This window comes from Elaeis guineensis, chromosome 8, assembly GCF_000442705.2.
Source record: "Elaeis guineensis isolate ETL-2024a chromosome 8, EG11, whole genome shotgun sequence".
NCBI lineage: Eukaryota > Viridiplantae > Streptophyta > Magnoliopsida > Arecales > Arecaceae > Elaeis > Elaeis guineensis.
This window is the reverse complement of record NC_026000.2, coordinates 22358375-22380941: the sequence shown is the minus strand read 5'-3', so window position 1 is coordinate 22380941 and position 22567 is coordinate 22358375. Positions and strand designations below refer to the sequence as shown.

Genomic DNA, 22567 nt, shown 5'->3' with positions numbered 1-22567 from the left:
CCACGATCAAGCCGGGTTCCAGGCTCGGGCTTTGAGCCAATAGTCAGGTTTGGACCCCGGCCGGGTCAAAATGAAACCAAGCCCTGCCCAAAATTTATTTAGATTTTATTTTTACGTCCAAGCTCGAGCGATCAGTGTCGAACCTGGTCCGAGACCCAACCCTAAGCCGGCCTGGCCCGAGGGGTCTTGAACTGGAAATGTAATAAAAAATAGATACAAAGCCAATGACGTGACTCACGGCTTGGCCGGTGGTCCCACTGCAGTGATTTCGCTTGTTTGGGTTGTGAGACTTTCTTGTGGTTTCTTATTGTCCCAATATCGCTGTTCATAGAGCTTGAATTTAATAACTTGATTGTTTGCTATTAGACCACATGAATGGAGGATTGTTTTTATATGTTTTGTTGTCCAAATGTTGCTTTCATAGAGCTCCAATATGATAGGTATTCATTGACACGCGCATCCAACTACATGTGGTGTTTTGCTGTTGGAAAATTACAGCTCAATTCATGGAAAAGGATGGCGTGAGATGCTCCTGAAGATAGGCAAAGAAACTTCCACTTCCTACAAAAAAATATATATATATATTAAAAAAGAAAAATAAAAAGAAATGTAAATTAAAACTATTAAATGGAATAACTAATAAATAGAGAGAAGTAGATATTTGGTGGTTGTTTGAGTAGCAGCAGGCATGATCCATGTATATATATATATATATATCTGATATGAGAGTAATAGTGTTTAACGAATGGCTGTGATATTTTATGATTTAATACAAATCTTTATTACTATTTCTCTCGCAAACAGAGAGCATGCCAGACAAAGAAGAAACAAGACTAAACTAATCAATAGAAATGGTTGCATAAGGATTTTCTCAGTCAAATGGAGAGTTGATATTATATTAGCAAAGAATGAAGAATACAAGACTGAAAATATCAATATCCTTGCATGATCATAGCAGAACATCAAGACTAAATGGAATAAGTGAGATAACCATCCATCAGTTTGCCTGGTGAATTATTTCAGGTAATGTTGATGTTAATGTTTCCGCTTCCTAGAAACTAAACCTAATTATCAACATTTTTCAGGCAGTCTTTTGAATTGATTCATTTTCTCATTAACAGATCCATCAGTATAAGCAATCCTGCAGCTGTGAATCCCTCTAAGCCATGCGCATCATTTTGCTGGCCAGTTTCTTCCCTCTGGGAGATTTAAGTGAATCTAGATAATGTAGCCAAAATAATGTATCGCCAGTCCCAATTGTTCTAAACACTGCAGTCAGAATTAATCAATTTTAACATGAGCACCTTTAAAGATCAAAAAAGAAAGAACAGAGATCTCTGTCACAGTCAACATATTCAATGGCATGATGAATATAGCTACATAATGACTTAATATAACATCCACATTTTTGCGCATAATTAACCTTTTCTTTTTGGTATCATAATAATATTTATTTTAATACTTTCTAAATATATCTAATAACATTAATACGTAACAGCTAATAGAGGGTGCAGTAATAGCATATTATCAGACAATAATTATAATTCATCATTACTGCCATGACAAGTCATAATGGTTTAGGCATGAGCAATTATTTGTGCTTTAACTGATATTATTGGACCCAGGATAACTAGAGTTATATATCATCATGATTGCTCCTGGCCAAAAAGAGGTCTTATCTCACCAATGATGCAATGGGCCTGCGGGATTGTTTCCTACCGTACGTGTTCATAAATGAATTCATGCAGCGTTCAATGTTACCCAGAACAGGTGGAGACAGCTATCTGTTTTTGAGGCAAACCTGCCATATACCTGAAAGTGAGTCAGCTTCTGGGCATTTTATGACGAGACGGATCCAACTGCCAGTATATCCATTTGATCTGATTTTATCTAGTATATCATGCATACTGCTGGTGGCATAAGAACATCAGTTTGAGTGGTTGACATAGTATGATGCAATGACATGGCCCTGCTTCTAATTAAACCATAGAATGAATTATATCAAATATTACCAATAGCTAGGTGTTACCACTGAGCACTGTCACACTGTAGGCATCCAACCAATTATGATAAAATATTTGGAAAAAAAAAATAAAGGGTTCTTCACATTCTCTTTGATGCAATAACCATGATGAGAACAAGTTTTTCCATCGCCAATCAAACTGTGTCAGATTAGAAGAGGTACTAAGATGCATGGCCGCAATCATCTGACCACTTAATCTTGGCGAGTATACAAAATTGACGAGCATTAGAAGCCTTGGTATAATAACACTGCCTCCCATCACTTGAGCCCTTCATTGAGGCCTGGTGGCATTCCTAGGCTTTGGGCAAGATTGCTCATTCTCTCTTTCATGGCCTGGAAGGAATTTGCATGCAATTGTTTAGCCTAATACATGTAAGAAACTCAAACATTGGACCTTGGATTACAAGGCCATTGGTCTTACCTGGACACTTTTTTGGTGCGCATCCTTGTATGCTTCAGTTACTAACAAAGAGAGCTTCTGCAGAGATAATATAGAGGATGAGAATTCTGAGTTCTTAAATTACACTGGTAGAAGAATATCTAAGAAAATGTTTCGCAGTGAATATTCATAATATTAAATTGTATAAACTTTTGAAGGAACATCTCGTCCAAATTGGTGTCAATTTCATGTCCTGGATAACATGATGATGTGGTGAGATATCCCCATCTTGAAACTAGTTCAGATATATACTGAAAAATATTATATCTTCATTTCATCAATGATATCATGTTAAATTAGTTATATAAATAAAAAAATGCCTGACAAATAAAGACCTGGCTTTCAAGACAAATGTTGAGAAAAGGGAGTTGACCATATAATAGAAGGATGGTGCTATTTTACAAATGGCGGCACATTTAAGGATATGCACAATCGGCTGCTTTTTCCTCGTGCCATCACTGTCACTGGCTCACTGACAGGCTGGTGGCAGCAAAGAAATGAGGAAAAGTGCATCAACAAATGGCTCTAAATCCCTGGTGCCCTATCACAAAAAATGTATTCCTGTACCAGAGCAGAGAGTCATTACCATCTTATAAGTCATGTCCCGTCTAAATGGAGTTAGTTATGGAATTTGAAGAATTAAATTAAGAAGGCTACATCGTGTAAAGTCTTACTAATGGCTGTCAACCTGATGTCAACCCTTTCTACAGTTTTTCTCATAGTAGTTCACATCCTACTTGATAAACAAGATACAATAGAAATTTGGCAATTACATGTGTGATTAGATGCTCATATCCTGAGACTAGTGTAGGCAATATGATAATAAAACCTATACATACATAAATAAACATGCATATTAAATCATAACTGTAATAAGCATAAGTGGGTTCAAGTACGTTAGTGTGGAAGCAAGACACAAACAATTTCAGGTCAGAAGCACATCAAGGAATATGATTATAACAATAATAAACTGCCATAAAAATAATAAAAACTGCTCATATAGTTGTTGCACTGCTTAAAGGGTTGGATGCTACATACCTTCTCAAAAAATGATAAAATAATGAATGGCACATTTCTTATTGAACAAGAATGGTTCTAACATGATAGTGTTAAATAACTTTTGTTTTACAAAGAGGTCATGATTTCAGGTAGTGGGTCTGGGAGTAGGAACGGGATTGGGAGTAAGACTGGAAAACAAGCACAGCACCGAAGGTAGAATATTCCAACTATCAAGGATACTAGAATGACTATGAAATGAACTGCACAATTAAAGTATTCTTATCCAGAATGTCCCTAATAAGTTCAACATGTACCAATTGATATAAATTGCACTCTACATCCTTGCTCCTAGCTGGAGTCAAAATGAAAGTTCTGAGTCTAATCCAAGACTAAATTAAAATTCACAAAATTGGCAAATGGATCAGCACCAGAAAATTGCTTTAACTTTTAAACCTTATACACTAAATAAGCATATTAATAAGCTGTAACATACCAAAAATTTACAACCAGAACTTTCCATAATCAAGTTGTTGATATCATAGTATGACTTGACCACAACTAAGATTTCTCTAAAACACCATCACAACATATGGTCAAAATCGAAGTTGAGATAATTTATTTAAATGTATGCAACTAAAACTGGTAGTATCAAAATTCCCATCACCATTGGAAGATGGTGCAAAATCAGAACTTACTTCAGGCCCCAACTCCATTGCAGCTTCTGTTATTTCAGTGCGTAGAGGTTGCTGGTTTCCAGAAACTGTTACCTGATAAAATCATCAGTTGAAATTAAATGGAGAACCTATAGAGAACCTTTTTCATACTAACATGAGCATGCACTATTGGCATGAAGCTGCAAAGCATGAAACAATAGTGGACCCTGAACTCAAAATAGAAATAAGACCTGAATTCTCTACTGCAAATGCTAACATGATTACATTCTATTACATTGGTTTGACTTTATAAACATTTAACTATGAACAATTTCCAAGGTACCAATGCTAGGTCATCCATTAGTTACATACCTGATTGAACCACAAGTGCTATATAAACTATAACTAAAGTAACTTTATGGACAAGGCAATGGCAGTTATTTTGACAGAAGTTGGCATAGATTCTCGAAAAGACTCCTGATTGGATCAGGGCTAGCTACAACGATGTGCGCACACATTTCCACTAAAAATGAATGCATGTACAACAAGTACCATATCAACCAACAGTGAATCAATAGCAGTTACAATAAACAGTATGCCAAACCAGGAACATGGAAAGGAGAACAGAAGAACTAAGCTTATGCCATTATTACGCATTCAATGACCTTATATGCATATAATGCTACAAGGTGTATGATAGATATGCATAATGACAAAAGTGTGAAACAGGTTTCAATGCATTATCATAATCACATTGTTGTTTTAATATAGGCATGCATTACTATCCATATTTGCAGAGAACATGGGAACTTCAAGTGTACGTGGGAAGCCCAGGAAAGCAGTGAGACTGATCAAAACAGGCAGCATAGTAAAATATTAAATATTATAAGAAATTGACGATGAAAAAGAAATGGGAACAGAAGGTTAAGTATAAGAGAAGTTTATAAAATAACAGTCACTGGGACAATGTTTCTTTAAGGTACCAAGCATATTGATGTTGAGAGCTATTTATGGGAAAATGGTGATCAAATAGAGATCTCATCTCCTTACATCATGTTCAAAGGAACATCTTCACCAAGGCAATAAAGGCATGATTCTATGTATTAAAGACAGATGAGATTTAAGAGAATGCGTTGCAGACAAAAGAATGCTAAAAGATCTTGAATGGGCCATTGACCTATAAATTAATTTAACAAAGATAAAATAAACTGTATCAATGTGAGTGATCAATGTAAAGCATGGCATGAACATCTTGCAATATAGAATGGTAAATCTTTCCTTCTTAAATGCAGAAAGTGACTCATACAATTCAATTCTTTTCAAATCTTTAAATTGTTAAAGTTTAGTGCTTGGTAGCATGGTAAGGTACCTCTAGGCACTGCACAAGGGTTAATCATGTATATGTAGTTTCCAAATTTGTCCAAGAATTTTGAAAAGGACACCTATACCAAAGTGCTAGTATTTGAGCTGTCAAGTATTGAAGTGACATAGCCTACACCTTTTCTTCGTTTCTTTTTTGAGTTAACATCAAGTGAAATACATTCCCCTTTTTTCAAACAAGATTATAATTGCTCAGCCAATGTAGTTAATTACATTTACATACACATACATATATGCACACATAATTGTAATTAATAATTCATTTTTACAAAAGTGCCTTCATATCAGGCTTGTCAGGAGTTTGTCATGGTGGACACTCAAGACACCTAGACACTAAAATCCTGGAGCATAAAAGCTTATCGTATATCTTTTGCAGACCAACTACATTTAATGTATGGTCATAGATAAAAAATTTCCTAAGCTCGTGGGGCACATCAAACAATATACTGAGACCAACAAATGCTGCAATTTACCCACTGCATTAGGTTAGCATGGTTCAGTTTTCAGTCATGATCAAAATAAACAGCACCTGTTGGCAGACCTACCTTGATCAACTCACCTTCGCAATAACCATCAAACTCCGCTCTGTGAGACAAACAGGGATGAAAGTGAAGCCACATTTCCATGAAAAATAATAGAAAAACATTATTCAGTATCTGATGACTAATGCATACGCTGCAAGCTCCTTTTGTACACGGACAGCCTCGACTTGGACCACCATTTGAGCCTTCTTAACAGTCTCATACAGATTTTGCATGTTTCCTAATATCCCTGGCTAAAGTACATGAAGCAGATGAATAGAGTGAGTTTAACTTTTCCAAAGAAAGACCATAGACATAGAAAATGATGGTATCCATATTATTGATAGATAGGTCAAAATCTAGAGTATGGATGCTTAAGTTACAAATACATGGATAAACATCAAGACAATAACAGAGGATATGATGTTACGCAAGTATTATTTGAGTTAGGATTGTATTCTCCACGTAAGAACCTTATAGCTGACAAACTTGTACACTCAGATCATCTTCCAAAGTACTGATCTAGACTAGCATCAAAATCTTATTCACAAGGGTTGGTCATATGCAAAAACCCTATTGTAGCAACTGAGACAGAAATCAACAGAAAAAGGCCAAGAGAATTACAGGGAATAGGATTCCTTGAGTTATTTAGTATCTATCAAGGAAAGATAGTTCTTTATGTCTTGATCTGATATCTCATCATAGAATCAATACCTTACTAATAATATCTCTCTCTTTTTTTTAATAAAAGTTATTTGACCCGTATCTCAACTCAAGGCATAAGTCTTCTTAATCCTGCTTGGTACAAATTAAGCGGAATAGGATTCCTTGAGTTATTTAGTATCCATCAAGGAAAGAGAGTTCTAATAATATCTCTCTCTTTTTTTTAATAAAAGTTATTTGACCCGTATCTCAACTCAAGGCATTAACCTTTTTAATCCTGCTTGGTACAAATTAAGCTCCAATTATGCAATGACTGGGTCTTTTTTTTTTTTTCAATTAATTTCTACCAAGAGCTGAATTTATTAATACAGCCAGTTTTCCTTATTCACTGTGGTGGCATTTATTTGGGCTTCCCAACATATTCCACAATCCCTTCAAGATAAGTCCAATAATCTCTCTTTACCTAGTGCCCCTCTGATGCAATGCAAACATTATTTTTTCATTTTTGGAGAACCACTTGCAATAAATAAGAGAATAAAATATGATTCAATAGGGAAAGAAACCGAAATGGCTTATTGAATCACAAAAAAATGTACCAAATTTTATTGGAATTAAAAAAAAAGCCAAACATAAACTTAATTAAATCACAACTTATTCGAATAATAATTCATTAACAAAACAACTAACAAGAAAACAAACTTCCTAATGAGTCTCAAAATAAACACCAGTCCCAAATCTTTAGTTAGATAAGTTCAGGTTTATCGAGTGGACGTTGCAGGTTCTAGGTTAAAGATGGGTTTCAAATGGATTTAGATAGCCTTGGAGGGAAGTGGAGAACTTTGGGTTATACCTAATACCTCAGTCCAAGCTATTGAGAAGCATCAAAGTTCCTTTTAGCTGCAAGTAACTCCAACTTTCTCCTATCTGGACTGAGTTTCAGCAGCAAATCAGCACCGTGATTGCTTCAACCTATTATTCTCTACTCTGCACAACAGGGACAACAAACAAGGAGGCCAATCCAGGCTCAGGTAGAGAAGAGGAGGGCCCAATCCAGGCTCAGAATAAGGAGAGGATAACACCCAAATAGGGCTGCAAAGAGGTAGATCCAAAATTTTCTTTTGTTTTCTTTTTTTTTCTCTCCTCCTTGAAGTCGGCACCCTCCTTTTTATATCCAACGAAGTCAGTTTTCAATAGCTGACTTTTCTCCTTGAAATCTCAACAAACTTCTGGTTCAAACTCCAGGTTGTTGCTAGGATATCTCCATCAGTTGGTTGCTTAAATCTCTCCCATTTGAATTTCAAATTCAAACTCCAGATTGTTGTTAGGATATCTCTATCAGTTTGTTGCTTAATTCTCTCCCATTTGAATTTCAAAATTCAGGTAGAGAAGAACTCTCTCGAATCCAAATTTTGGTTTAGGTTTAGGAAAGGTTTAGGTGGGGTCTAGTTAACCTCAACTTATCCAATTAAAACATGGGACTGAAATTTATTAAAAGACTTACCATGAAAGCTAGTTGATGCCCGCATCATTTCCTCCAGGGTGGAAAGATCTCGATCCTGTCGAGATGGCTTCTATGTAGTTTTCGTACAAGTCATTGCGAAGACTCCGAAGTTCAGCTTCTTCCACCCAGCTACAATTTGATAATGGTCATCCTTCCCACTTAACAAAGAATCATCGAGTCACTCCTTGACGTGTAGCAGTGTCACGCACATCTACGATGTCCTCAATCTAGTCCGTAGTACTGTTGCTCGTATCGTGAAAAGACAAAGCATAGGTTTCAGTAGTTATTGGTGGATCTCCATGGAATTTATATAGGTCGGCGATGTTGAACACTAATGAAGTTGGTATGTCGGTCGGAAGTTTTAGTAAGCATTAGGCCCTAATCTTTTGATGATGCAGTAGGGGCCAAATTTCTTCCTGCTCAGTTTGCTATATGTACCAACTGAAAATCTCTCTTTGAAAATGGACCATGACAAAATCTCCTTCATCGAACACTTTCTCTTTTCGATGTTGATTGGCCACTTCCTTATATTTATGAGAAGAAACCTATAGCTTATCAAGAATACTTTGATGCATTTCCTCAATAGTTTTTAAATAAGCTTCTGTATCGGTATTGATTCTTCCGAAAAAGGATAAAGGGTTTCTATTTAGGAAGTGAGAAATAGGTCGGCCATACAAAGCTTCAAAAGAGGACTTTTCAGTTGTTCTGTTAATAGAGCTGTTATAGGCAAATTCAGCTTGTGGTAGAATTAAGTCCCATTGGTATGGCTTTTCTCCTGCTAAACACCTTAGTAAATTTTTCAGTGATTGATTGACCAATTCAGTTTGTCCATCCATTTGGGGATGGTAGGCGCTGCTGAATTGTAATTTTGTTCCCAATTTAAATCCAAAAGTTCTCCAAAAATGGCTTAAAAATTTAGTATCTCTATCTAATGTAAAAGATTTAGGAATGCCATGCAGATGTACTACTTTCTCAAAAAATAATTTCGCTACATGTGATGCATCTGATGCTTTTTGATATGGTATGAAATGTGCCATTTTTGTGAATCGATCAACAACAAAAATTGAATCTACTTTTCTAGCAGTTCGTGGTAAACCTAATACAAAGTCCAGGGTGATGTCCTCTCAAGGAGCAATAGGCATTGGGAAAGGTGTATATAACCCCATGTTTTGTTTATGGCCCTTAAAAGTTTGACAAGTCGGGCATCTCTCTACAAATCTCACAACAACTCTCCGCATCTTAGGCCAAAAGTATCTTTCTTGTACTAATCCCAAAGTCTTGTCTTGACCAAAGTGTCCTTAACCTCCGCTGTGCAATTCTTGTACCAAGTTCTCTTTAAGTAATCCTTCAAGTATACAAAGCCGTGTTCCTTTAAATAAACACCCATCCTAAATGACAATTGTTTGTTGGGTCTGTGCCTTTCTTTAAACAAGCCTTGAGGATTGAAGAAAAGTATGGATCATCCTTATACAATTCTTTAAAGGATTCAAATCCTACAACTTGTATGGACATGCCCACTAATAGGCTAGATCGTCAGCTAAGGGCATCAGCAACCGTATCAGTAACCCCTAGTTGTATTTCAAGTGAAAAGTATACTCTAGCAAGAAGGTAGTCTATTTTGCATGTCGTTTGTTAAGATTCTTTTGGGAGTTCAAGTATCTTAGTGCTTCATAGTCTGTGTTCAACACAAATTCTCTTTGAATTAGATAATGTCTCCAATGACGTAAAGTTTGGACAATAACATAGAACTCTAAGTCATATATGGAGTATCTAGTTCGTGCTTCATTCAGCTTCTCACTAAAGAATGCCACCGAATGCCCTTCTTGACTAAGGACTGCACCTATACCTATCTTAGAAGCATCACAATCAACTTCAAAAATTTTCTCAAAGTTGGGTAGCGCCAATATTGGTGCGCTAGTAATTTTGACTTTTTTGAGATCAAAACTCTTCTCGACTTCATGGGTCCATTCAAATTTTGTTGTTTTCAAGCAATCAGTGATGGGAGCAATCACAAAGCTAAAATTTCTTATGAAACGACGATAGAAGGAAGTTAGCCTATGGAAACTCCTAACTTCGCTGACTGTGGTTGGGGTTGGCCAATTTTATATGGTTTCTACCTTAGCAGGGTCAACTTTCAATCCTTCGGACGATACAATGTATCCTAGAAAGACTAAGCTATTAGTGAGGAAGGTACATTTCTTCAAATTGATAAAAAGATGATCATTTTTCAAGGCTTGTAAAATTTTTCTTAAGTGTCCTAAATGACTTTTGGGGCACGAACTATATATTAAGATATCATCAAAATAGACAATGGCAAACTTTCCTATAAAAAGATGGAGCACTTGGTTCATCACTCTCATGAAAGTGCTTGATGCGTTTGATAGACCAAATGGCATAACCATCCATTCATACAATCCCTCAAGAGTCTTAAAGGCTGTTTTTCATTCATCCCCGGGTCTTATCCTAATCTGATGGTATCCGCTCCTGAAATCTATTTTTGAAAATATTTTTGCTCCACTAAGCATATCTATCATGTCATCAAGCCTAGGAATGGAAAACCTATATTTGATGGTTATTTTGTTTATTACACAACAATCGATGCACGTTCGTCAAGATCCATCTTTTTTTGGTATGAGTGCGGATACCCCTACCAGACTAAGACTTTCTCTAATGTAGTCTTTCCTTAACAATTCTGTCACTTGTCGATGTAGCTCCTCGTACTCAAAGGGACTCATTCGATAATGAGGTAAGTGAGGAAGGGTAGCTCCCGGAACAAAATCTATGCGATGTTGGATGTCCCTTATAGGTGGTAATCCATCAGAAAGTTCTTCTGGAATGATGTCAGAAAATTCACAGATCAGTGATTGAATTTCCCTTGGAATTGTACTCACCTCAGAAACTTCTTTGCTCATCAAAACGTAAACTATGGGCGACTCTAAATCTACTTGAAATCGCTTTTTGCTAAAAGTCACTCCCCGTTCCCTTCCACCACTACGATGGTTTTTGGAGTGGTCCTTTCTTAGAATGTGGTTCCTCTCTTTGTGGGTGCAATGTGATTTTTACTTTATCCTTTGTAAATATATATGTATTCTTTTCCCTATCGTGAATGATTTTTCTATCAAATTGCCAGGGCCGACCTCATAGGATATGACAAACTTCTAAAAGAACTATATCACACCAAATCTCATCCTTATACTTTCCAACAGAAAGTTTAACTAGGCACCTATAATCAACTGGAACCTCACCACCACCCTTGAACCATGCTATCTCGTATGGCCTATTTAACTTTTCAATTTTCAAGCCTAACTTGTCGACCATTTCTTGAGCCACAAAATTTTCAGTGCTCCCACTATCTATTATCAGTTTACACAATCGTCTGCTAGATGCACAAGTTGTTTGAAAAAGACTGCCTATGACATATGTTATCGCTTGGGACCTTAGGGTTTATCATCAACTTATGCATGACAAGTGATTGTCCTTCCGTTTCATTATAAGCATCATATTCTGCTTCTAGATCAGCACCCTCAGCTTCACAATGATCATCCTCTACTTGTTCTTCCTCGTCTTCATTAATGTTTGCATCCTCATGTTCTATTAGGTTTACATGGGGGTTAAATTTTCTTAATGGGCATTCTGAAGATTTATGTCCTGTCTTCCTATATTTATAGCAAATCACTCCTGGAGGTTTAGGACCTAAGATTCCATGTTCTTTTCCTGATGATTCTTGGGCAGATTTAACTTGTATGCTATTGTTTGTCTTAATGGGTCCTTTACTTCTATCTTCAAATCCACGAACGATCAGTCTTTTTAGTTTATTTTCAACCCTAAGGGCTCGACTATAGGCTGTATCAACCTTCTAGAAGTCATAGAGGCTCAGTTCATCTTGAATTTGGGGTCGTAAACCTGCTACATAGCGAGCTATTGTCTGTTCTTCTGTTTCTCTAATGTCATTTCGTGCAAATAGTGAATAAAAGTCTTCAGTGTATTCTTGCACAGTTCTAGTTCCTTGTCTTAGGTTGTGAAGCTTTTGGAAAATAGTTTTGTTGAAGTCAAGTGGCAAAAATTTTCTTTTTAGTTTTCTTTTCATGTGGTCCCATGAGTTAATTTTTTCTTTTCCATTCCTTAGCCTATCAGATTGGACTTGTTTCCACCAAACTAGTGCATGTCCCTTCAATTTCAAGTTAGCAAATTTGATCCTTTTATCATCTGGTATTTCTTTCCACTCAAAGAATTGATCAACCTTTTCTATCCAATCTAAGAACTCCTCTGGATTTAATTTGCCCTCGAACTCACCTACGTCAATTTTAATCCCCTAATCCCACCTGTCTTTAGTCCTAAGGTTTTTGTTGTTGGGCTAATGTTGGGCATTTGTGAAATGGTTTGGGTCATCGAACTCTCCTACCAGATCTTGTGCTGGTAAAGCTCCTCTAGGTTGCCTATCACCCCTAGGTGGATTTTGGACTGTTTGGTTTCTGAATTGAAATATTTTGAGCATATTTCTAATCTCAGCCACTCTAGCTTCCAATCGATTCAATGATTGTTGTTGTTGCATGATTACTTTTTGTTGCATTTCATAGGTAGCTTTCCAATCATTGCCAAGTGGGTTTTGATTAGAATTGGAGGTTGACATGGCAGCTAATGGATACTAGATGACTCTTGCTGGTAAAAAAAAAAAATGAATATGCAACTAGGTGTGGAAATTTTCTTGAAACTAAATGCAAGCCCTGGGATCAGAACCTTGCTCTGATACCAATTTGATGCAATGCAAACATTGTTTTCCCACTTTTGGAGAACCACTTGCAATAAATAAGAGAACAAAATATGATTCAACAGGGAAAGAAACCGAAATGGCTAATTGAATCACAAGAAAATGTACCAAATTTTATTGGAACTAAAGAAAAAGCCAACATAAACTTAATCAAATCACAACTTATTCGAATAACAATTCTTTAACAAAACAACTAACAAGGAAACAAACTTCCTAACGAGTCTCAAAATAAACACCAGTCCCAAATCTTTAGTTAGATAAGTTCAGGTTTATCGAGTGGAGGTTGCAGGTTCTAGGTTAAAAATGGGTTTCAAATGGATTTAGATAAGGCTTCAAGGGAAGTGGAGAACTTTGGGTTATACCTAATACCTCAGTTCAAGCTATTGAAAAGCATCAAAATTTCTTTCAGCTGTAAGTAACTCCAACTTTCTCCTGTCTAGACCGGTTTTCAGCAGCAAATCAGTACCGTAATTGCTTCAGCGTATAATTCTCTACTGTGCACAACAGGTACAGCAAACAGGGAGGCCAATCCAGGCTCAGATAGAGAAGAGGAGGAGCCAATCCAGGCTCAGACTAAGGAGAGGATGACACCGAAATAAAGCTACGAAAAGGTAGATCCAGAATTTTCTTTTGTTTTCTTTTTTTTCTCCCCTCTTTGAAGTCAGCACCCTCCTTTTTATATCCAACGAAGTCAGTTTTCAATAGCTAACTTTTCTCCTTGAAATCTCAACAAACTTATGGTTCAAACTCCAAGTTGTTGCTAAGATATCTTCATCAGTTGGTTGCTTAAATCTCTCCCATTTGAATTTCAAGTTCAAACTCCAAGTTGTTGCTAGGATATCTCCATCAGTTTGTTGCTTAATTTTCTTCCATTTGAATTTCAAAATTCAGGTATAGAAGAACTCTCTCGAATCCAAGTTTTGGTTCAGGTTTAGGAAAGGTTTAGGTTGGGTCTAGTTAACCTCAACTTATCCAATTAAAATATGGGACTGAAATTTATTAAAAGACTTACCATGAAAGCTAGTTGATGCCCGCATCACCCTTAGACCTTGGTTAAACTTGCCCATTCCATCTCAATTCAATTCCTAAACACTATAATTAATTGGTCCAACTTCCCAGCCACTCTTATGTATTCACTTCTCACATCATATGATGTTGTTTTACAATTCATGAGCACAAAGAGTGACGAGTATTCCATCTGGTATCAATATTGAACATCAAGGTCTAAGCATATAAAAGAAAAGGTAGTCAGTACTCAAGGTCGGTGAGATATCTGATATCCATCTTTTGTCTTGAAGAATGAACAAGAAAGTAGGGTCCATGGGGTTGGGATTGGTCCCAGGTCTTCTCAATTTGCACCACACCTTGACTTGGCATACGTAATCAGAGGGCACAGAGTAACATATATAATGTAATTGAACTAAGCTAAAGACCAAAAGTATAAGAAACTAGAGGAGCAACCAAAAGGATAAGAACTATATTTAGTTATGAAACAATTAATATTGATCTCCTGTAATGGTGCATAGCACTTTGGTCCAGGTAATCTTTCATCCCTTATGCATGACTTTGTCTAAACCATCATATTATGGGCTCCGATTTGATCATACAATAGTGGTCATCCTATAGGATGTATGACTGATGAAGGTTCCACATCCAATGAGATTTGATTAGTGTGATGCATCCAATAAAGAATGTGATGAAACATTGTTCAATCACCATGAGATTTCATGATTACAGAACCAAGCCAAATTAAGTTTTCTTCTAGTTGTCAAGCTGGGCTCTTGGACAAGCTCAAATGATGTTCTTTGAGATGCCACCACCAACACAGAGGTTAGAATTAAGATTGGAGGAAAGTTCTACCTCTATAACTATGCCTACTTCTTTTCTCCATAGATGTCGCTCTTCTAATGTTTCAAATACTCTTTAATGTAGAAACATCTCTTCATCATTGACAAATATATGTCACTCTTCTAATGTTTCAAACACTCTTTCTCGGCATCAGTGACATAAGTAAACTCATCCACTCTTTTGCTTAAATATCTTTTTCTTCCTTACTAGGGGTCATGTGCTCCCTAAATCAGATTGTCTTGACATCCACTAACACAGTAAAATCATGTACAAAATCTTACAAAGAAAGCAACAGAAGTCAAAGTCCTTTTGGTGCCCCACTTGTGTCATCATGTTTGGAAGAGATCAGACATTTCTTCAATTTCTCATGTAAAGGACAGACCTTTTTGACTATATGAAGCTAGTGAGCCACTACGTCATCTTAAATCTGTAAATTAAAGCTGGCTTTGTTGTAAACTCTTGGACAGTAAGATAGAAATGGGAAGCAGAATCAGCTTCAACCAGAATCATTCCCTGACTAAAAGGCAAGCCTTCTTTCCAGTATCGCCAAGCAAATCTAGAGCAGGAGGGACTTTTCTTATTGAATTGGAGGCCCTCTTATCCTTATATAGGTGAAGAAGGGTGGAGGGTAGGGTAGAGAACTGAGGCAAGACCAAAGGGCAGAATGACCGGAGGCCGTATGGTGGGGGTTGCATTTGACACCCAGCAAAACGAGTATATCCTTAGATTACGTGGTCCTTGTCCATGCAACTAGATCAGAAACTTCTACCTACTGAAATCATCAAGTTATTTCCTTTTGGCAGTTGCTAAAAGCATTAAGCCTCTAATTTAACTATTTAAGCATTATGCATTTCATTTTAAGCATTTTCTCAAGTTGACTACCATGGTTATAGCGCCATCAGCCAATCCTTACAACTTTTTTGGATAGTTCTAGCACACCCAAGCTTCTCCCATTAAAATCATTAACAAATATTGGCCCTTGCACCCTTTGGTTGGTTCGGGCCAATATATATTCTTCAAGAAGGATGACCTCAAATTCATCTTCGAATAACCATCAGATGTTGAAAATAAAACACTCCAAACTGTCTTTGACAGGTATTAGGTCATAGAAACTTTTTAAGGCATAAGTAGAATACATGTTTCCATAGCACACTTCAATATTTAAATGTTGAAACTTTCTGATCAAAAATAACGCAATGCATTGTTTGACATGGCAAAGGTGTGTTGACTTATCTGTGGACTTGCATATATGGAAGGAGTTCACAAGAATATATAGAAGGAAGCACTTAGCTAAATCTATCATAAAATATGCAGGGGAGTTTCAAAGGATATAACTTTGTTATTCCATTGCTAGCTTGATACATCAAGTGTTAATTAGACATATCAAATGATGGATTAGTTGTGATCCCAAACATGTTGGACATTTGGACACTTTCATAACTAGCCACTGCACATTGTCAAATCATGATGTGCCACCTTTCTATGCCAGCTCCTCACTTCTAAAAACTTATATTGTGGTTAAAGTCAGGCTACTGTTCTAAGGCACTAGGCTCATTTGGTAATATAAACATAGATTTGTAAAATTTGAAGATTTTCATGATGCCAGGTTTTTTGAAGTATACTGAACCAAGTTGGATCGGACACCTAAATGGACAACTTTGAATATATTTTGGGGAAAATGTATGTATGTATGTATGTATGTATATATGTATCTATATATATATATATATATCTGTCTATTTAAAAACTAAGCTTGGGTGTTGTTTGTGATTGAAGCATCCTGGATTAAACAAATGATGCTAGCCACTGTTATGCAAATGTTACGCACTTACACTGACTTATCCACCTATCTCACAGAAATGAAGGTGCTTTCTTATGTCTCCATCATACCAAGTAAGATGCCCATCTTGTTGAGTTGCTTTTTCTTACCTCTCTCTCTATAAAAAATTAGGTCTTCGGGAAATAGTATTCGTGATGGAGATCACGAACATGCCATGGTGCATTGAACAGCTCCAGCATGGGATTTTTCTTAGATTCATAGTTATCAAATTTCTATTTTTTCTGTTATTTCCATGTATTGTTTTGTTTTTAATAGGCCTTTTAAAATCAAAGGCTAAGATTAAAAGATTTCAATTTTTAATTGTTGACTTGATGAGACCTCTTTCCTATAGCATACTGTTTATGATACTGCATGCTACAGTAACAATGAACAATAGCCGTGCCTTATTAGGAGCAATTTTGGGATTTTAAAAAACTGTCGATTTATTTACCAAAAAAAAAAAAACAGTCAGATTAGGGTTTCTGTTCTGTTATAAGAAGGGAGTATTAGGGTTTGATGAATCAGATTTTACATGGATTAGGAATTAAAGAGTCTTCGGTTTTCTTTACTCTTGAGGTGTGAATCTGCAATGGAGTTGGGAGGTCTTCAAACCCTGGATGTGATCTCTAGATCTTGAGGCGAGTGTGGTGTTGCCCTTCCTCTCCTTTTACTACTTTCTACTGCCTTCAGTTCTGCTTCTATTCTTCATTTTCCGTAACCTGGTTGTTCTGCTGTTGCTTCTATGAACCAAGCTGCAGCAGAAGCATGCTAGACCCTTATAGCATGCAGACCCAACAACAGAGAAGCTAATCCCTTGCCATTGTGCCACTGCTAGCCATCTGTGGAAGGAAACAACCACCTGTTGGGGTCTTTTTTTCAGGTCAGATCTGAGCTGGTGTCACAGTAGATCTTGTTCTGATATTGTAGCAAGCATAATGGCTTTCCATCACAACCTGTGGTTGATCTCTGCAAACCCTGACCTTGCTGCCTCGAACACCAACAGTGTCTCAAATCTGTAGTACTGCAGAATAAAATCTATTGTCACCATCTTTGTTATTCCTCCTTGAATACATCCTTATAATCCACTAACAAACCCCTCTTTCTAGCCAAAAGCACAGCTGATTGCTTTGCTATATTTTAAAAACCTAAACTTACTACTAAGCTGGAATTTCCAGCAACTCAAAGGTTTAAGCTTTGCTTGCCTAGATCCTGCAGACACTATAGACCCCTAAGGTCTAGACAGTCCTACATCAATTTGTATTTAAATTAAGCTACTTAAATACTCCATGCGCCATCTTACTTGGTTAAAAAAAAGAAACGAAATGGATATTTCCTCTTCACTACCTTGCTATGGGCAAGACAGGCACAAGAATGAAATGTAAGAGAAGAAAAGGACTGCTTAATCAGTAAGAAACATGAGGAATCCTCTAAGCAAAAGTCAACACCCAACTGCAAAATATGTTGGCTCAAAACACCACTTATGTAAAGGCACAGGAATCAATTACAAGTTAGCCTCAAATTAAATGGATAACTTCAAGCATAGGCACCTTAAGTATGACTCTAGTGGATGAGTACCAAATAATGATACAAAACAAGAACTTCAAAAATTTCTATGAACTCAAAGTCTCCTATAAAGGTAAAACTTTGCAAGTAATAAAAAAAGAAAATTAATTTAATAAACCCAATCCATTACAATCTTTTTATTTGTATTTTTTCCATCTATTCACCTCAACGTTCACCCTAGTACATTTATGTTATGTGCATGAAACTTCTTCAGTACCAATAAACAGAACCCCAATATAAAAAACCACTCAATAGCCTTTGTATCTTATTCTTTTCCATAATCCTGAGTTTCTACTACCTATACATTGAATAAAGGCACTTTAGTAACCCCTTCAGAGCATCTATCAAACATGAGAAATACAGTCAATAATATGTAATGATAAATACAAGTCCTGCAAAACATGCAAGTCTTTAAACAGTTGTCATCTAGATGATCCTATCTCCTAAAGCAGCATTAGAAGGTGATAACCAAATTTTGTGCAATGAGGAGATGGGAATTGTTTCCGACTTTCTTATAGGAAATGCATGTCCTACCTATCAGCACTCGATAGATAAGCCAAAAGAAGACATCAATAGTCACTCATGCAAAGGAACAGGTTCACAATGGCCTAGTAAAAGAGGACTTTGTCTCTTTTTGTTGCATGATGGTCCATCTAGAGGAAAGAAATAGTCAGATATCTGCAATCAGACCAGAGTGCATTTTTGATAGAGTATGAAGGTTTTTTTGATTTTAAGTTGTTTTCTAGCAATGAAATGATGGTCTTTATGCCCTTCCATGGATTTTCTTGTAGTTTTTCAATATTGCATGTCATTGCTCCAAAACCATCATCTTGCTTATCTCATATCTTGCAATAATATCAAACAGATAAAACGGAAGAACATATGAGTACTAAAAAAAAGAAATTACTTTTAAGCTATATATGTTTAAAAGAGTCTATATGAAGGTTTCAATATTCACTGGTTATTTATTGGAGGGAATAGAAGTTTCATTGTCTATGTTTATATCATTCCTATATGTAAAGCTAGCAGACTATGACCAAAAAGCATCATAAAGTTCAACAAAATATGAATGGAGCAGCAAATGGTTGGCTTGCTCACCTTTGATGGAGCATCATCACTATTCTCACTCTTCTCCTTCTTTCCTCCAAATAAACCATATACACGAAGAGACTTCAATAAGTGAGTTCTTTTGTTAAGAGGCCATGATAAAATTGGAGCACCATTTGCTTTAAGTTTATGACCTAAAATGGAGCATGCACAAATTGGTCATAGCTGAATTTTAGAATGCCTAAAATCAAGAACATAAAGGATTTTTCTTGTGTGCTGCTACAAACAATATATTACCAGTAGTTATTAGCTTTCAGACACACAAGGTGCCATGAAGATCATATGGTAACCTATGCATATCATTAAAGAATGGGAATGTCACATGAATCTATACTTATTTTCTAGTTAATCCAGATATATACGAAAAGTTCCAGGATTTGTTATATGCATGAATGAAGAGCATGCTCCCTTACACCGACACATATGCATAAGCAGAGATATATATACTTTTTAAAAGGATGCACAAAGATGCAAGAAAGCCACCACATGATAGCACATGATTATTGGATTACGATTGCTATCTTACCTTAGACCATCTAAATAGTGCAGAACATCTACTAGCTACCTCCATTATAAGCCTAAAGCATTTGCCATTCAGACTCCAACTAGGATGAGTTGGAAGGAAGGGTAAGGAGACAATCTTATAGTCAATGACTAGGGAAAGTTGACAAGTGACAACTGGAGTAGTCCTAACCTGGTCATGATTCATGAACATCTGGAGGCATGGACAAATAGCTAAGGACTCTACTTTCCTCACCAACTTGGATAGTTCTTTCATGCATCATAATTAAAATATTGAAACACAAAAACTCTAAATCATACGGAGGTTCCAGCTACAACTCTAAGCAATTCAGCTTAGTCACCTTAATCAATGTTTTCTTGTAACAAATAACAGTATTCACTTTTCCAATTGGAGACTGCTTCACTCTCATGTAAGACAGATACATAGCTCAAAGGTCAAGGTGGAAAGCCCAGCTTTAGCAATATAGTTTTAACAGAATTACCATGTAAGTTATTGCAATACCACATAAGGTCCAGCATTAACACTAAACTGCAAATGTAAGATACCTCAAATCTTTTGATTATCTCATTGAATCTTAAACTGGACCGAAACTGGTAATTCAAGCTAACCAAAATCAGTTCATCGGAATCTCATGAGCTCAGGGGAATTCCATAACCACTCAGAAAGAAGAACCACCAACAACACCAAGCCTCTAACAGAAAACGCTCATAGCCTACTATCCAAAGATTAAATCTTTTTATCATTTCAGGAATCCGGTACATGCCTAACCGCCAGAAAACAACAATATCTTTTTCAATGGAACATCTCTGAAATCTATTTTTCTCTCGAAGCATCTAGAATTTTACGCCAAAGAAGCTTCAAGCTTATGTTCTTAAATAATTTGCAATAGAGAGAAGTTAGAAATCCTATTGAACAAAGAATTCCGCGTCAAATACAAATCAAGGAAACGATTAACTTTCCATAGCAGAATCAATCGAAGAAATCGAATGCCGAGGAGGAAAAACCCTAGAAGGCGGTTGTGGGGCCGAGATGCGAGTACTCACAGAAGGGAGAGGAGGGGAAGGCGGAGGCTATCCGGTCCGTCGGTCTGAGTAGGCTGCCGGTTAAAGAGCTTGCGGACGCCATTGGAGAGAGCCCAGAGGAAATGAAAGAGGAGGAGAGAAGGCCCGAGGGGTGTTCGAAGGGGAGGCGTGAAAGAAAGAGATCATTTTGAGGCAAGATATATACCAGGATTCCCACTGCTGCCTCTTGTTGGGCTACCGCGTCTTCTGAATTCACGAGAATAACCTTAGGCTGCGTTTGATGCAATCCCGAAAGCTAGCGTGGATTTCCTTCAAAATAGATTATTATTATTAAATTATTAATAATATTAATTATTATATTTAAAATTTATAGATAATATTATAATAAAATTATTAAAAATTTTAATTAATATATTTAATATAATAATCAAATTATTGATAATATAAAATTAAATTTTTAAAATATCTTCAATAATTTTGTCCCGATATTTTTTTTTTTTTGATGAAAAATAACGGAAGTGGTATGGATAAGATGATGACTCAGAAAAATGGCGGGCCGAGGAGTGTAGAAAACTGTGGACACTGAGGGGATGAGGAGAGAGCAGCTGAGTGTGGAGCCGTGAAGGTGATGGAGACTGACATGGAGGAGTTGTGAAGGGGTGACGGAGGATAAAGGTGGAGGAGTCGAGGCAAGCAAAGGGAGATGGAGAAGCCGTGGGTCGAAGGCGCATGCAGAGGACGGTGGGGGAAGAGAGAGGGTTGGGCAATGGATTTTGTGTGATTTTTTTGAGAGATAATTTTATTCAAAATTTTTATTGCAACATTGTCAAAGAAGTGATAATCTGAATAGCCATCCCTCCGTTAGGCAATCCAGATTGCCTCTCACGAGATAATTTGAATTACCATCCAAAAAACATACCAAACGCAGTAATCTAGATTATCATATTAAATTATCAACAATCTGGATAGATTACCAGTTACCAAATGTAACCTTAATTTTTTGATCCTATTGCGATACCGTATGTAGGTTACGGTGGAGAGTGGGAATCAAATCGGGGCGAATTAGGTTCAAAATTAATGAACCAGTCTGACATGAGTTTTTTTTTTTTTTTTTTTTACCTTCTATTTTTTTCTGATTTTATGTTTAAAAAATAAATAAAAATAAGACAATCTGCTAAATTAAATTTTAATTGAATTTAAATAGTCTTACGATAGAATTGTTGTGAGCAAAGTACCATGGACTGCCAACCAACAAGACTAAATTGTTTCAAGGATTAAAGATTGAGTAAGATGGAAAGTGAGAATTCATAGCCATTAAGCAAAAAGATTGGTTAAAAATACCAATGATAATAGGTCCAGAATTACAAAAATGTGCAAAATCAAAAGTGAGAATATCGTATAATGATTATTAGAAGTATCATGGAAAATAAAAAGTTAAGAAATATTTTTACTTTTATGCGGTGTTAACTTGAGATATAATTATTGTTATGAATTTTTGTAATAATTTTGTGACCCCTCTTTGCGTCGTGAATATGAATAAAGATCATTGTATGACTACTATTCTATTAGAATGATCATTATGTAATGAAAAAAAATATGGTCATTAATATTTTCATTGTGCATCAAAATAAAATCTCTTAAAATTTAAATATAGTTTCATTCTACGAGTGGTAATTTAAGAAAACTGATCCATTTCTTTTCATTATAGATATTATTCCACGATAACCATAAAAAAGAA

The 22567-nt window shown here is 36.3% G+C and overlaps 1 protein-coding gene across 1 annotated transcript; it reads right to left on the bottom strand.

Annotated features, from left to right (window-relative positions):
• Positions 1-1973: 1973 nt before the first annotated feature.
• Positions 1974-21018, bottom strand: LOC105049876 (nucleoid-associated protein At2g24020, chloroplastic). Its single transcript, XM_010929657.2, has 7 exons — positions 20851-21018; positions 19276-19418; positions 6169-6269; positions 6040-6079; positions 4157-4228; positions 2445-2501; positions 1974-2356 (listed from the first exon to the last, which is right to left on the bottom strand). Exons 1-7 carry the CDS (start codon positions 20930-20932, stop codon positions 2282-2284), a joined length of 570 nt encoding a protein of 189 aa, XP_010927959.1. The 5' UTR covers positions 20933-21018; the 3' UTR covers positions 1974-2281.
• Positions 21019-22567: the final 1549 nt, after the last annotated feature.